Below are 16,805 nucleotides of genomic sequence, written 5' to 3' on the forward strand. Positions count from 1 at the left end.
AATGCTCCAACCAACCGAGCCGTCCAGCCAGGGCAAGTTGCCTGCATTTCGAAGAGCACCACAAGGCTAGCAGCACCCGCTGACCCCGTTTAAACCAGCTGAAATTCCGCAGCCAATGGGCCATGAGGACCAACAACATTCTCCTCTATTTTCATGACACTTTACTTCACTACTGGGTGGAATCTGGGCTAACAACATCAGCCCCTAAGTGAGCCCTGCCTAGGCATGGACTGAGAGGCCATCTGGCTGAAAAAGCAAATGACTTGTGGGGGGGGGGCGGTGCGCAGTGATCAAGGTCCAGGTCTGAGGGTGTTCCTGGAGGGAGAGCATCAGCGTTTTGAGAGAATCTCCTGAGAGTATTTTAATGAACTGCCATGGACACCATGGATTGGTCCCAACCTCATTCCCCCTCTAATGTACCTCCCTGTGCTGCAGGCAGACAAGCCAGAAACTGCCTTCCAGACTCCCTTGCAGCTCAGGTTCCAAATACAGTTTAGAGTCTGCCAACCAGATGTACTTAAAAGGGACCTGGATTCAGAACTAAGTTAGAGGAAAGCACAGCCAATGGGCAGGCTCCCACAGTGCTGATGGGGAGCACATAGAGGCTATGAGGGTCTGTGGTTGTAATGTCCTGATCAATCATGGCAAAGGCAATGAGCTTCTAGGGGCTGGGAGCAGTTCCTGGAAGCTGGGCCCAGAGCAGGCTCCATGGAGGTGAAAGCCGCCAATACCTGGTAACTGACCACTTTCCACTGAAATAATGAAAGTGGATTCAGTTGTCTGACGCTGACCCCTAACTACCGCCCCGCCCTGTTCTTCCCACCCTCAGTGCCTTCCTACCCAAGGCCTGTTTTTCTGCCATTTCATCTTTACCAGGGGATTTTGAGTCAATAAAGTACTTTCAAAACAGACAAAATGATCAGGCTTCCATAGTTGGATGAGTAAATAGTGCTAGCATCTTTAGCCATTACCCACCCCTTCCCACCCCTGAAAAAGGGAAGGCAACAAATTAAGGACAAAAAACACACACGCGCAGGCATTTGGCCTCCTATAGTAGCCCCCTAAGGTAGCACACTGGGAGGCTGGCAATGCCAGTGTTCCTCACCTCTATTACAAATAGGACTTTTGCTCATTATTTGTTTACACAGCCTTTCCCATTTGAAAGGCTAGACCTCAAGGGGCAAGACCCGTGTTCCTTTCTCAGCTTTGTATCCTCATTTCCTAGCACCGTGCCTGGCACGCAAGAGTGACATCACAGGCGTTAATCACTGAAGAAATAACTGATCAAGTCTTCTGTAAGAAGCTCACCTGGAAATACTTCTTCACTAGTTTCTCCTGCATACTCCAAAATGTCAACCAAAGTCATAGAGCCAAATCTCTCAGGAATCATACATGTTTCTTGATTGATATCATGTTTATTGGTTGTGACATAATTTAAAAGTGTTAACATAAGAGAATTAGCCTCAATGCATTGGGGGGAGGGGAATTTAACACATCGAAAGCTATGTAGGGAGAAAGCTTTCTCAAGTACTGCCATTTGTATCTAAAACTGAGACAGGCTGTTGGGACAATCACTACATTGTCATCACTATCTCCATACACACATGTCAGTCTCGGACCCAGTTACATCCCAACCCCAGCCAGTTGCCCTCACATCTCTGGCGAGCCAGGGACATGTGCCTGAAAGTCAGACCCCTCAGGTATATTGCCCTTTGACCCCGTTCTCACACCAAACTGTCTCGTGGAAACTACCAGGGGTCACACTTAGGAAGTTACACACAGACAGGACACTTGCTACCTGTCCCAGTTTGTAATGGATTTTTTTTCCCCCTCAAAAGTCTTTCTCCATGATGAAGAAATTGTTCAGTCAATAAGTACTTACCAAGGAATTCTGATGTGCCCAGCAAAGTGCTGAGCACATGATGACTACAGGAATTTCCATGGAAGGAGAGGGGTAGGGAGGACGCAGGGTAAAACCATGGATTCTGGAGCAAGACTGCCCAGGCATGAATCCCAGCTCTGCTCTTTCACCTTGAACCAACCACTTTGCCTCTCTCTGCCTCAGTTTTCTCACCTGAGAAAGCAGTAGGGTAGCAGGCAATGATGACCTAGGACCTCACGGGACTGTTGTGAAGACTAAACAAAGTGTCCAGTATACAGCTGGTACTCAATAAGGGCTTACTATTATTAGGCGATAACGGCACTAACCAGGTGTTAGATGTGGTGCTGCTGGGGCTGAGGGGAAAGGAAAGTTATGGACCAGGAGCACTGGCTTGATCTCATTAAGCCTCCTAGGAGCCCTGTGAGGAGGTCATGACCTCACCGGGCGGCTGGAGGAGCACCCACATCACACAGCCACTGTGTGGAGGCCCGGGGCTGCCTGGCTGCCTCCAGGTACGGGCTCATTCAGCCACGGCTCTGCCTCTGTGGGACTTTCAGGACCCAGCATCCCCAGGGTGGCCAGGAGCTCTGGGGGAGCCGAGGGCCTTGGGCGCGGTTAGGTCTGGATGCACCCAGGTGAGACTGAGGAGTGAAGGACAGGTAACCAGGAGCTCCCCAGGTGTGACCAGTCCAGCCCGGGGAGCGGGGAAGAGAGGGATAGCCGGGTGAAGAGGGTCCTAAAGGGCAGGCGGCTCGGGTTTCTCCTGCCAGCGTCTGTGTGGGGAGCCCTTGCAGCTGCTGGGCCAGGGGCTTGAGGAAGAGGATGTCAGGAAGGTTGTTCTGGCGTCATTTTGCAGTGGCGGGGAGGGCGGATCTAACCAAGAAGCCCTCCGGGCTCAGGGAAGTGGTTTGCAGACAAGCGGCCGCAGGGCGCAGGAACCTGCGGGCACCAACCGCCGGTGCCCGGCAGTCGCCCAGGGGCACACCGCCCGCTGGGGGCATCTTTGTGAGAGCGGATGGCTGGATTCTGGGGAGCTTGGGGCCGACCGGGCCCGCGGAGGCAAATTCACCCTTGAAGAACCAGACGGACAACCGGACGGAGAACCGTCCTCGGGGAGCTGGGGAGCCCTGGCGGGCGCGCGCCCGCTCCCTCCCTGCACCGCGCGGCCGGGGGCCAGAGGCCGCTGATTCCCACCTAATTGTTGTTTGGCCTTGCCTGGGAGGAAAGATGCGGCTGTATTTCTCCTCCGGCCGCAAATGCACGGGATGAGGGCGAGGATGTATGCTCATAAAATTTATTTCGAGCAAGGTATCTAGCGGGAGCCTTAATATGATGAGTATTCAAGAGAGAATACATTAAGGCTAATGTATGCAGGGGAGGGCGGGCAGGGAGTTTTAGAGGTTTGCAAGCCCAGACAGCACGTTAAGGAACAACACTAAAAGCAGATGAGCCCTCCCGCCAGTTCGCAGGGGGCGCTTCCCGCTGGATCCGGCAGGGCTGCCCGAACTTGGGGTCCTCAGAGAGAGGGCTTGGGGCCAGGCTGGGGCCCTCGGGTGTGGCAACAACAGAAGGGACATACTAAGAGTGTTTTTACATTAAAAAATAAAACCTGCAGATTTAGAGAGAGAGAGGGAGGGAGAATTTTTAAAACAAAGATAATGTAGAAATGATTTATTTCAGAGATTCATAATATACTACTAACAATAATAAAAATAGCGTCAAGAGCCTGTTGTGAACTGCGTCAGGTCCTGAACTCGTATTACCTCAAAAGCCACACAACTGGGTAAGGAAGGTATAATCATTCCCATTTTACAGATGAGGAAACTGAGCCTGGGGGAGGTTAGGCAAAGTGCCCAAGGTCCCACCGTTGGGGAGCCAGGATTTGATCCGAGCCTGTGTTAAGGGGAGCCAGCACCGCCTGAGAGCTGGAGGGGCCTGAGGCATCGCCCTGCCCCCACCCTCCCCCGGCTCTGCACTGTCACTTTATGGAGAGAAGGAGGCAAAGACAGAGTCTCAAAGTTGCTCTGTGCACATTGCCAAGGGCAAACGGACAGGTTTCCTTAACAACTGGGCAGATGGGAATGTCTGAGGCTCCGGTGTGGGTCTCTGGACAGAGCACGCAGGTGTGTGGGGGACGGACACTAACGCCCTGGGAGGCCTGGGAACGGGAGCCCTGCAGGCTGACGGCCCCCACCCAGCTGCAAGAAGCCAGCCTGTGGACGGCATCTGCAAGGGTCAGGCCCATGCCTGCCCTGCGTGGGGGGGTGCAGCCCCACCGTTCAGGTGACAGCGCCCATGCAATTATTTAGATTAATTGTGGAGTGTAAGCTAACTAGAAAATGTTCAAAGTGCAACAACACAAGACTTTCTTTTTAAACTTACAATAAATTGGTTTTTATTTTTTTACAGTCTGGAGAGGCTGAACAGGTCACAGGTTCTATAGGTATCCTGCCAGGATAAAGTTGTAGCCAGAGTTTCTAAGGAACAAGAGGACTTGTAAACCCCTGGTGAAGTCAACTTATTTCATGTCGTATTTAATATCACCAAATTCCACTTTAAACAGTGGAATTTCAGCAGACGCCGGGAGTCCCTGAAACAGAATTTGACCTATGAGCTCAGCTCCTGATGAGAGGAGTCATTTCATTCAAAATGAAAATGTTACTCTTATCTGCAGGCAAGTGCTCTGTGGTGACGCTCCGCACCCGGACTCTGCGGAGGCACAAAAGGCAGCGGTGCCCCAGGAACAACAGCGAGTCTGCAGGTGTGTTGGGCCTCACAGCACGACACACGGACCGTGGGCGGTCCTACCCACCAGCCGTCCCAGTCCCGCCATGCCCCAGGGCTGGAGGCATGCGCCTAACCTCACCAGGTGAGCCGCTGCGCCTCTACGGGCAGCTGCCCTCACGCCCCCATGCTCACAGCTCCCACACAGACACACCATAGAAACACACACAGTCACGAGACACCCATACATACACATTCACAGACACACACACACATCACCTATATCTACATATACTCAGGCACACACACTTAGCACACATACATACACACATTCTTAGGTACACACACATATACCACAGAGACTTACACAACTCACACATACACACAAACACATGCACACAGAGGCGCCCTCGCGCAGAAGCTGAGGCATCGCCATTCTGGAAAAAAGCCAGTTCCTCTGAAGTCAAGCTCTGTGAAGTCCATGGCCACTGCTGACTAAGGGAGTTGCCCAACCCCGGGGACCATGGGGAAGGTGGGCGGTGAGTGGAGCAGACAGCAAGGAGGAGGAGGGGGAGTGGGCTCATTCTGTTCACTCTTTTGGAAAACTACTGAGGGAATTTGAAAGTGTTCAGTTCTGTGTAGAGTTTAGAACTTCAGACCTTTAGGTCTGCCAAATGGTTTATGATATATCTCAGATCACCGTGTCTGCCAGACCTGGGTTCAGATCCTGTTTCTACTGAGGCTGTGATCTCGCACAGAGAGCTTAACCCCTTTGAGCCTCAGTTTCCTAATCTGTAAAATGGAGACAACACCACCAGCCCCCCAGGGTTGCCATGCGGTCATGTCAGATAACAAGTGCAGGACACCTGCCCCGTGAGCCCCCTGAGCTCAGCGCTCAGCTCCCTCTCTACTCTCACGGCCACTCGCCAGCGAAGTGAGCTTAGGTATTCAAAGTGTATCAGAATGATTCCATGATTCATTATTTTCCAATATACTATTTTTCCTCCTCGCCCCCATCAAAACACTTAAAATTCCCTCCCCTCCCCTTAGGTCTAAAGCACCTGGAAGATGTGCACCCACTTCAGATCAGCATAAGCCCAGAGTATGAACAGCAGAGCGTGCAACAAGGGCTCAGGTGTGTCTGGAGGAAAAAAAACCTGGCAGATTCTTTCCTTCACAGAAGAAAGGCCTATTTGCCAGATCTCAGTCCCCCCACCTCCTCGACCCCCCCACCCCCGTGAATGGTGAGAACCAGGTGTCCCAACCACCAGCTGCCTGACCTCACCTCACTTTTTGCTGTAATGTATTCAGGTAAGAAGGTGTTGAGTTCAAATTACCATTTGAAGCTTCCAGATTTTTTCTTGGATACATCTAGATGCCCTGTGAAAAAGTGACTATTTTTTCTTTGATAAGAAATGGCAAAAAACCCTCTGCCTGTGGCTTGGATCTACTTCTTTATCAAGGAAGCTTATAAAACCGACAAGAGAAGGCCCAGCCCTCGTGGCCCCCAAGAGGCTGCAGTAGGCGCACAGAGGGCCTATTTTTCAGAGTGGCCCATCAGAAAATGGATTCCATGTTAAACCCCCAAATTCCTCCAGCAGTTGAAGTTTCAGAAAGCTGGTTCCTGGAGGAGACGAAAAGGTCTGATGCGGCCTGTGGCAGCCCAAACTGCCCATACCCCCGGTGATACATAATAATTACTGTGCGTTTTTATTCCCCGGTCACGTCTCTTCACTTCCAAGAAACTGCTCTCAAGGAACCAGGGGCCACCGTGAGACATTTCAGGGATGGTTTGTTTGTTTGTTTGATCGATTTTAATTCTTTGAAAAATGGTGTTTTCTATCTCTTTGGTCACAGAAGATCAACAAGGTGAGGAAAAAATATTTTTTCACTAAAGAGACTAAAACCAACACACTTGACAAGGACTTCTCAAATGTATTTTAAAAAGTGTACCTTCCTGGGGAAACAGGATTTCAGGCATTTCCATTGGAATGGTAATGCTGATGGACACTCTAACATTTGTAAAACTAAGTGGTTTGGTTTTTTGGGGTGTTTTTTTTTTGTACTGATAGGAATAATGTTCACTTAACCATACTGTGAGATCAGATTAATATTTTGTAAAATGTAGACTTCCATCAGCCACTTTGGAATGCTGCAGGGCACGGCTTTTTAAACTGTCTTTAGACAAACAGAGTTGTTTGTTTGTTTATTTGTTTGACAACAATTTCATTTGACAGCCTAATGCCAGGACATGCAAAAGTTTTCCTGCTTCTCTAAGGACAGGGGTCCATGGAAGGTGATTCCAGGTCTCCCTGTTCACAGAGCTCACAATACGCCCGTGTCAGCTTGGCCACCCTCTCTGGACACCCAGGAGCACTCCCTCTGCAGAATGGGAGCCGTGACTCTGTGTCTAGAATGCCAGCAGTCAGAGCTTGGTCCAGTACTTGAAAATCTGCAAGCTCATTTACTCTTCCCAGAGACCCCGAGAAAAGTCAGGCTCTACATTTAAAAGGGCTTCCATTAGGGCACACAGCTGGGCGCCAGCCTGAGGATGAACCTGCTCTTTCTATGGGACAGATTGTGGGGCTGAGGGAAGACCAAGGCTTCCAGCAGGGCTCACCAAAGTCACCTCTACCTGGTGGCTTTTGCCCCAAATCCTTTTGCTGGTGACTCTACTCCAGGAGAGAGTTGTTTTTTGAGTTCTGTCTTAAATAACATTTGGCCAATGTTCCTAAAATACACAATTTCATTTATTTGTTAAGTTTCTTTACTGACTACAAATTGAAAGGCGAAGCCAAATGGGGCTTTAAGGAAACACACATGCAATTAAAATATTACGCAAATGTTTTTCTTGGTGTTCTCTGCTCCTTCCTTCCCCTGTTATAAGAGAAAACAGGCCCTGGCTGGGTAGCTCAGTGGGTTTGAGCATCATCCGATACACCAAGCTTGCTGGCTTGATTCCCTGGTCAGGGCACGTGCAAGAAGCGACCGATGAATGCATAAACAAATGCAACAACAAAGAGATGTTTCACCTTCTCTCTCCCTTCCTCTCTCTCTCTCTCTAAAAATCAATAGATTAAAAAAAAATTGCTTTACAAGAGAAAACACCAGACAATGGCAAACATTGCTGCTCCCTTACCTAAAGTTCCCCATGCACTAAAAAAAAAGATGATTTTTAAAAGGCAGGCTGGGAAAATACTCCCAGTGGGGGCTAACTGATTTAGTCTGGGGATGCCTCAGTTTTAAGGTATATCATCCACCTAAGGCCACAGGACGCACGAGGTATGGCACCATGATGCCTAAACTCCACCTACGTTCTGGAATGTCCCCTTCAAAGAATTGTAACAGAAGAATAGCTAAATTAAAATTCAATTCATTGAAAGTTCTACTACCAGATACATAGTTCAAAAATAAAACTCTCCAATTCAAAGTTAACATGGACAATAAAACCCTATGGTCTGGTCACAACATCCCTTCAGAATCACCTGGTCATTGTGCCAGAGGAACTGAGGACTAATTCATCTGAGCAGCCCCCCTGCAGGGTAAATCTGGGACAGAGGACGCCGTTTTACGTGGCAAATCATGACTCGATGTGTCTGTTTTTTTCCCTCCTGGCTCTATATTTGCCATTTCCCTACTAAATGCAATTCATTTTTATGGAACAATTTATAGCTTCCTTTTTATTTATTTCCTTATTCTAAACCAATGTATCTTGAAGAGAATAAATGTTTTATAAATTTCCTTTTAAGGGATCTTCATAATCTAGTAAGCATAATCTCATAAACATCACAGGTGAAGCACAAAATTCCAACATTAATTCTTTAAAACTAAAAGCCAAAAGGTTCATTGAACATCGTGGTATTTTTGCAACGGCGACAACAGAATTAACAGAGATCTGGGCCTCCCACAGAAACACCGGGGGAGTCTAATCTAAAAATGGCATTACATTTGAGGTGGTCGTATTTGCCATTATAATTATATTCACTTACATACTTTAAAAATACACTAATATACACACAGTTTATTTCATGTCCAGTGATTTCTATTTGTCTTCACAAATGATTAACAACCAGAAAAAAAAAAAGTCAGAAAATCCTTCTCTTATCGGAAATGATCACCCCAACACTGTCTGGGCCTCGGCTTCTCCCGCACCCTCCCCCACAAGGTTCCTGGTGGTTTCATCGGGAGGTTTGGGGTCCCTCAGAAACTCTCCTTTGTTCTTTTTCTGCTTAGACAATTCAAAAATAGTAACCTCTTCAGTAAAAGATCAAATTCAAAAGTATCCTGGGGACAATCTCAATGTTACCATTTTAAGGATAAGTGTGGATAACATTTTAATAGGGGTCTTGCAGTAAGTAAAATATGTGTTGTAAATATGGATTTGCAAGTATAGGATTTCTTTTAGGTTATATATTGACAAAAATTTGGGATCTTCAGTAGGATATTGAGTATTCCCAGTAATTGCAAATAAAACAGAAAATCACATCAAATAAATCCACGACAATCTATGGAAATGTTCTAGACACATCTCTACTTCCACTCCATTAACACCTTTAATCATTGCTATGTGCCCACAGTGAATTTTTCTGATATCTCATTCTGTAGCAATATTCCATATGTTTGGCAACCTCCCCCTCATAGGAAGAAACTTTCAATTAATTTGGCTGCAAGTTTTGTCTCTATTAAGCTATTTCCAGAACGAATCCCTTCACCCTCTAACATTATAATTAAAGCAAATTATACTTTAAAGACATTTAGGGGTGAGATACGGCAGTAAAACATCTGTGGCTACACCCAGGCTGACAGAGCGAAGGGGGTGGGGAGAGCTGACAAGAAAATCTACCAAAATAACAACAGGAGTTCGGACTGGCCTCCCAAGATGACTTCGCAGCCTGCCACGAGCAACGCAGTTCACCCCAAGTATATTTTCCAAGGGCGAATCAATTTCAATTTTGCCAATTAAATCCAACTTGTCCACCTACCCCCAACAGCAGTGCCTCAAAATGCTTGATTTGTGCTCCATTTTAACCAGGGCGCCTATAAAAAATTTTAAGCTGATTTCCTCCTCTCACAAACAATAGCTCAGCCTCACGGTATCTTCTGTCCTAAACCCAGACACTGCCCCCTCTCCAGCCTCCTAGAAAGAAGGTAAGAGCGGGACCTCATCGCCCCACAGCCTGGCGGGTGCTAGACTCCCAATGAAACCCCTTTGCTGTGAATTCAGGCACAAACCCACGCTGCTCCCGGCAAAGATTTTACAGAGGGAGGGAGGGAGGGAGAAAGAGAGGAAAGGAAGACATTCAAGGCACAATGGAATTTTACTAAAAGCAGGAGACCCTGTTTTGCTCACATCTGTGTTCACACTCCAGAGAAAAGGCAGAAAACCTTCACAAAAACCCCACTCTCCAACCTGCTCCCAGACCCGCAGTCTATATAATAAACTACAACAAGCAGCCTGACTGACTGCTTCAGTCAGTCTCCAGCATGGGGGTTCCCAAAGCGGGGAACTCCCCCTCCCTCCCCCTCCCCCTCCCTCCCCTTCCCCTCCCCCTCCCCCTCCCTCCCATCAGCTGAAGTAGTTCAAGCCCCTGTGCATTCCAAAGTTCCTCAGCTCTAACCCTGGTACATTTCCCTCATTGAAAGAAACGACACAGGTCCTCCATCCAACTCCACCAGCCCTCCCCGGCCCACCAGTCTTCAATTTGGAGGAGGAGACTAATTTCCTGGTGAGAGAAACCCACCAGATAGCCACCATTCCTTACTAAGACAAGAAGCTCAAAAGAGCTTTCTGAACAATGTGACAGAAAGAGAGGTCAGCCCCTGTTAACTAATTTTCCAACCCTGGCCGACTGCAGGTGCGACCCGCAACTGTCGCCTCCCCCGCACGGCGTCTCCCTGGGTCCTGCCTGCTGACTCGGGCTAAGTGGTCCCCAGCTGACCGTAGCGCGGAGTGAAAGGGCACGAAAACCCGAGGCCAGTGGGAGTCAGGGCAATAGACGTATTTAGGACTTGGGGGCTGTCCACACCTGGTCAGCAGGGTCATCAGGTCACTGTTCAATGTACAAGACGCCCCTGCGGGCCGTGTTTTGTCTACTCCATGGGAAGAAAGGGCCGGTTCCCCTCCTCCCGCCACCCCCATCTCACCCCTAGGAGGGCTCGGGTTTGACAAAAATTCCCGCAGGAATTTGCAGTCGCAGGCGGCCTCCAAGACGCCTTGAGGACTCGCGTTGCTCTAATCCCCAGGGCATTCAGCGAGCATTCCTGCCTTAACCCCGCTTTGTTTTTGGCGTGTCTGGAAGCAGGACACCTCGCTCTGGTTCCCCCTCCTCTAATTTCCTGCCGCAGTCGGCTTTATCCTGCCCCGGCTTTGCTAGTAATTCCTCTCTTTCCTGATTAGTTTCACCCTGTAGATCCTTTTAAAAGGCATTCGCCCTGCCTATTAAATAACAACAACAATAACAACAATAAATAGTAATAGTAATAAGATCCCATCCTGGACGGAGCCAACCTCCGCCCCGGCGTGGAGCCGGCGCTGGGTCCCAGGCCAGCCGCGACTTCCTCAGGGGACCTCGGGTGCGACCCGAATTCGGCCCGCGCCACTTCGCCTTCCCCGGTGCACCGCGTCACCGACTCTCTCTCCAGGTCGACTTCATTTACATCATCGGCTGCCCGGGCCGAGACCTCGCCTCTCCGGAGCCTGCCAGCGCCCTTCGAGGCCCGCTGAGCGCGGGATGGGGAAGCTGGGGCTTGAACACGCACGGGGCGCACGGGGCCGCTTACCCGCTGGCCACCTTCAGGCTCTGCTCAGGAGGAGCTGCTCCCGACAAGGGTTAAAAAGTCGCCGAGAGACTGGTGCCGCTGGCGCTGGGTTTCTCCTCTGTCTTCCCAAACGCTTGATGCAAACTGGGCAAGGAGAGGAAGCGGTTTCCGCCCGGTCTCCCCTCGCGGGGCGCACTGTCCGCGCTCCCGCCCGCCGCACCTTTCCCCGCGGAAAAAAGTCTCCGCCACCCTTGCAAAGCGTCAGGACAGGCGTCCCAGGCCTGGCCAATCCCAACCCGCTCGGGACCACCAGAGAGAATAGGACAGGAAAAGGAACCGGTCAGGTGGATGGAGGGAAAGGGACAAGGCGCAGGGAGGACGAAAGCGGCGCCGTGTCCGCCGCTGCCGTCCCTCTCTTCCCGTCTCCGCAGCCGCGATCCCTTGTCTTCTCCGGACGGAGGGACACGGTGCCCGCAAAGCCGGCTGCCTCCGAGGGGCACCCTGTCTGCCCCCGCCTTCCCTGGAGAGCCCCCCAAAACCCAGGGCACTGGAGGCGAGCGCGCTCGGGGCTGGCGCGGCGCGCAGGTGCGCAGCGAACGCTTGCAGAAGGAATCAGCACCAGTCTCCGGCCACCCAGGCCCGCTCCTGTCCGCCGGGCAGAGGACTTCTGCCCCGGTCGCAGCGAGGTCATGCAGGGCGCGCTCCCAAACCCGAAGACGCCGCACCCGCTCAGCCTCGCCAGGCTCTGGTTTTCCGCGAGCCCGGACCAACCAAGGGAGTGGGTTTTGCCTTCTCTTCTCATCCCCGACTTCCTGTCTTCCCTGGTCACTAATGACCGTTCGGTGCGACCTGGCCCCTCACCCACCCCACCTGCAGTCTCTCGGTCAGGGATAAAGCGTTGACGCCGCTTCCCTCTGCCCTCCCTGCCCTTTCTCACGGAAGCAGGGGAGCGCAGGAGGCGGGAGCTCCCTAACCCCTGGGGCACCCTCGGCCACCCCCACCTCAAGCGACCCGCTGCCGCGGTCACCCTGGTTTCTCCAAATTCCCTCTGGATGGTGCGCAGCTCTAGCCCGAGGCTGGGACGCTGCCCTCGCAGTGAGAGAATCCGAACCCGTAACCCGCTACGCCCGGATCTGCCGGCGGGGACACCCAACCTGACCTTTAAATGCTGGCTCGCAACTGAAAGTGTTTCTGTGACGCGGGGAAGGAGGTCTGCGGCGTCGGGGGCAGCTGTTTGAATGTCTGTATTGGAATCTGATATAATATCTAAGTGCTGTTTTTTGTGCCACCCCCCCGACCTCCCCCCTCGACCCCGAAAAGGCAGGAAGAAGAGCGCGCCGCTGCTCCGGAGTTTGGAGCCCTGGAAAGGAGTCCGTTCTGCCCCTTTCGACTTGGCCTGCAAGAGGGTGACTACGTTGGGGGCGGGGGCGGTGCCGGGAGATTTACCGCGGGCAGGAGCCCCAGGAGGAGAGGAACGGGAAGTGGTGCGTCCCAGAGAGGTCCTTCTCCCAGGTTCCACCGCAGGCAAAATCATATGCCCTTTTCTTATAGCTTCGGGGATCATGAGAGCTGCAAGCAGTAGATGTCTGAGGAGATGAGAAAGGGACAGGAGGAGCCCCGGGCCTGCTCCCCATTTACCAACGCAGCCTCTACCGGGCAGGTGGCGTCTTCCTCCCGCCCGGGTTGACCCGCTCTCCGGCCGGCAATCCAGGGCCGCAGGTGTCCGTTGTCCTTTTTCTTGGTGACTACCTGGGCAAGGGGGGACGAAACGCGCACCCCCATACCTGCCCCGCACGCTCCGAGTCCTCCTGGCCGGCTAGAGGGGCCGACAGGACGCAGGCCGGGGGCGGGGGCGCAGTGCGGGCGGAGGCCGTGCTGCCGAAGTTGTGAGGTGCGAGGTTCCGGGAGGTGCGGGCGGCGCTCACCGCACCCAGTGTTGCCCGGGAGGGGCGCGGCGAGGACTCGGGCCATGATGCTCCTACCGCTCGGAGGGGGGCAGAGGGGACAGGATAGAGGCAGGGTGCGCCTGGAACCAGAAGACCCGTGACTCCAAATCGTAGTCCAAGTAGCCAGGACCCATATCTTATGACTAGGTCTCTTTCCGAACCTACCCACCTGGCCCGGCCCGGAAAAACAACACTGAAGCCTTTCAAAAGGGCCCTGGGCTCTTACTGGCCGTGACCCAATGGTGCCGCCTCCTGCCGCCCAGAGCAAGGAGCCGGGCTTCTGAGTTGCTTAGGAGACCCTGGCCTGAGGCGGGAGCGGCGCCCAGCGGTCCGTCCGCAAGGTATTCAAGGGGCTGGGGGCTCTACTTCTCCACCCCAGGGGCTCTGGGGTGATTCCCAGCCGCCTCCCGCCCTATTCTTCCTGAGCTTCTTGCCCCAGTCCACCCCTGCCTCCAACTGATGACGACCCCCGAGCTTGTCCCGGGACCAGCGGGCCTAATGGGCCCGCCCCGGGCTGTGGCAGCGGAGCGCGAGGCCCAGAGGGGCCCCACCACCTCTGCTCTGGGAAGCAGGGCGACGACCGCGACGACCGCGATCCTCCCCGGAGCCAGCGGCGGTGGGAGACGGGAGACACAGTGTAAGGAAGAGAACCGCTGAGAGAAAGAGAAATATTGCATTACTTGGCAATGTTTCTCTAAGTGCATGTACCTCACTCATCCCCCAAATGCAAAAGAATATTCCAGAGCCCTGCGCATCAGATGCACTGCGGTTGGGGATCCCTAAGCCTGCGCCCCCAAGTGCTCCAAGTATGGTGGCTCAGGGTGAAGGAGCAGAACAAGAATATGGAGGGGGGGAGCAGCCCAAACCTTCCAGTGGGTGGGTTGGAGGGACCCCTATTAAAGAGCCTTTCTCTGGTCTCCACCTCCCGCCCCAGGCCTGTGATTACCCTTCCTCCCTGAGGTTCAATAACTGTCCCTCACTCCACTCCCACATGGAGTCCTTAGGCCATGGCCTCCGGTCCCAGGAAAGAGAACTGTTGTGTCTGTGCGTCGGGGACCCCACTGCACCTATGCCCAGCTCCCAGCACCACTAGCTTCATGGGCAGCAGCAGCAGGATTCGCTGCAGTGGGGTAGGGTAGGAGCCACACACATCCTAAAAGAAAAAATACATAAAGAGCTGCATCCCAGAGTCTCCTGGGCCAGCCCAGGACCCGGCCCCTGGGCAAGACAAAAGGAGTTACAGACCACCCCCTCCTGGCTGTCCATTGCCCCCGCCCGCCCCCCACCCCAGGGAGGAGTCCCCTTGTCTAAGTCACGAAGTTGTCCACAGTTCCAGCCCAGACTCGCAGCCTTGGCCAACTGCAGCTTTGAAGGCGAGTCCTGGGCATTTTAGGAAATCAAGTTCCTGGTGTGGACATCAAAGTTGTCTCTGAGTAAGAGAATCACAAAGAGACCACCTGAGAGAGGCATCCGAATCCCATCTGAGAAAGGCTGTCAGAGCGTAGCCCACCCCTCCTTCTAACAACAGTCCAGGGACGGACCAGAACTATTAAAGCACAAAGACTGCTGGGTAACGAGGACGCGGGTCACAAGTACACACTCCCCTGACTTGCGCAGAGCTTTAAGGACTTGCCATCAGCTTAGAGACTTGCAGCGCCTTTGCTAGGGTTTGTGTTTGCCTGGGGCCGAAAACCCACCCCCTCCCTGCCTGTGGTCGGGTGGGGGCAGCACGTGAGGCAATGAATCCCCAAGGCTTTCTACAGACACACCTTAGTCAGCAAACTCCCCAAGGCACCGCGCAGACGTGGAACTGTGTGTCAACAGTTCACAGAATTAGGCACAAAGGATGGCTGTAGGATGGAGTGAAAAAACAACCTAAACAGGTTTGAGTGAAGCTAAGCTCTTCGAGTCCCTTCTCAGAAACTTCCCGGGAAGCCCCGGAACACGCCCAGCCTGCCCTTTGAGGTTTGGCCGGGACACCCTGCCATGGAGACCCGAGGCGCAGGAGGGCGCGCTGGTGCTCCCCAGTTCATAGGTAGGCAGCGTTCTTGGACGAGCCCGTCGTTACTGAAAATAAACCTACAGGGCGCAGCTACTGCTCTACTAAAGAAGTCGCGGGCGGAGGAAGCACAGCCCCTTGGCGAGCAGAGTGAAAGAACCCTTCGTCTATCCACGGAGCCCACGGGAGTCCCGAAGAGCCCGCCAGCCTGCGGAGCAGCACTCGCGTTCCAGCTTCCTCGGGAGTGGGGGACAGAGACAGATTTCCTCCGGGAAAACCCCTGCGCGCGCACACACTCACACAGACACAGACCTGAGATAAACAAGCCCGGAGATCCCGCCGCCTTGCTAATTTCGGGCAAGGGAACGCAAGCCGGAGGGAGAGCAAAGCCCCTACACCCCCGGGTCTCTCCTCTTCCCAGTCCGAGACGTCCTGGGAGCCCGCCCTCGCATGCACAAAGGCTGTTCCCTGAGTTCACAACTTCGGCCCCGCGCTTCTCCCTCCTTCACATTCCCTAGCTGGAGGGAACACGGCGAGAGGACTTCCTCTCCAGCGGCAGGCAGCCCGGTCGGCGCAGGCGGCAGGCGCCGCGGGCAGCGGCGGCCGGGGACGCACCAGGCGCGCGCGCTCTGCGCACGGGAACAGAGCGTGTGGCCTGGGCTTCCGTGCTGCCAGCCCCGGGGGGCGGGGGACGCGCTCTCCAACTTTCCGCCCGCTAGGGTTAAGTTGCTGTAGCTGTACTGGGATCTTTGACTGTAGCCCCCGGCGAGAGGGGGATGATTTGGGAAGAACACCCCAGCCGTTAGGCCTGCCCTGCAGCTTGTTCCCCTGGTGTCCCCAAATAGCACTCTCCCCAACGGTCCTAGAAAAGCCATGGGCTGAGGAAGCGAGGTTGGGTACCCTCCGCTCGCCCCCAGTAGGATTTGGGAGGCTTTCACTTTCGGCCCCATAAGCCAAGAGCCAGGCCCTTCGCTCCTGCCCTGTGACCGCCTCTGCGCCCGGGCCGCCGGCCCCTCACCCCGCCCGGCCCCTTCGGTCCGCGCTTCGAGCAGCGTCCGGCCCGCCCCGCACCGGCCAAGGCTGCTGGCTGTCTTGTTATTAAATTAAATCAGCGAGAAAGGGGGGTGTCTTACGTTGCATCGGCACACCAAGCATCTCCGGGAGCCCCTTGACAGCCCCCTCCGCGGAGACGGCTGCGCTCTGCATCATCTCGGAGCGAGAGCCAGCGAGTCGCAGTCTACGGAGATCTCTCGCTCTCTCGCTAAAGCTGGATTCAGGAATTTGAAAATAATAATTAAAAACCCAACCAGGCCGCCGAAGTCACGGTGGACGCCGGACCCTCCGCCTCTCCAGGAGGATTCCACAGGCTGGCTGGCCCCCTCCCCCCGCCAGTCCTCAGTCTGTTTCAAATCCCTTTGATCTCGCTCTCCCGGGTTGGTGCACATCCCGGTTGAGACGCTGTTGCTGCAGCCCTGGCTTTTTTCCCCTCCTCCCT

The 16,805-nt window shown here is 53.4% G+C and overlaps 1 protein-coding gene across 1 annotated transcript in view; it reads right to left on the minus strand.

The window, feature by feature from the left end:
* LHX4 (LIM homeobox 4) overlaps window positions 1–16,519 on the minus strand; it is a 40,033-nt gene extending 23,514 nt beyond the window's left edge. The window contains exon 1 of the mRNA XM_054587545.1: window positions 16,444–16,519. Coding sequence (XP_054443520.1) covers window positions 16,444–16,519 — 76 coding nt within the window. The remainder of the gene's footprint in view (window positions 1–16,443) is intronic.
* Between the last annotated feature and the right edge of the window lie 286 nt (window positions 16,520–16,805).

Source organism: Pteronotus mesoamericanus, unplaced genomic scaffold (genome assembly GCF_021234165.1).
Source record: "Pteronotus mesoamericanus isolate MK-2021 breed Mesoamerican mustached bat unplaced genomic scaffold, CSHL_Meso_final scaffold_1186, whole genome shotgun sequence".
NCBI lineage: Eukaryota > Metazoa > Chordata > Mammalia > Chiroptera > Mormoopidae > Pteronotus > Pteronotus mesoamericanus.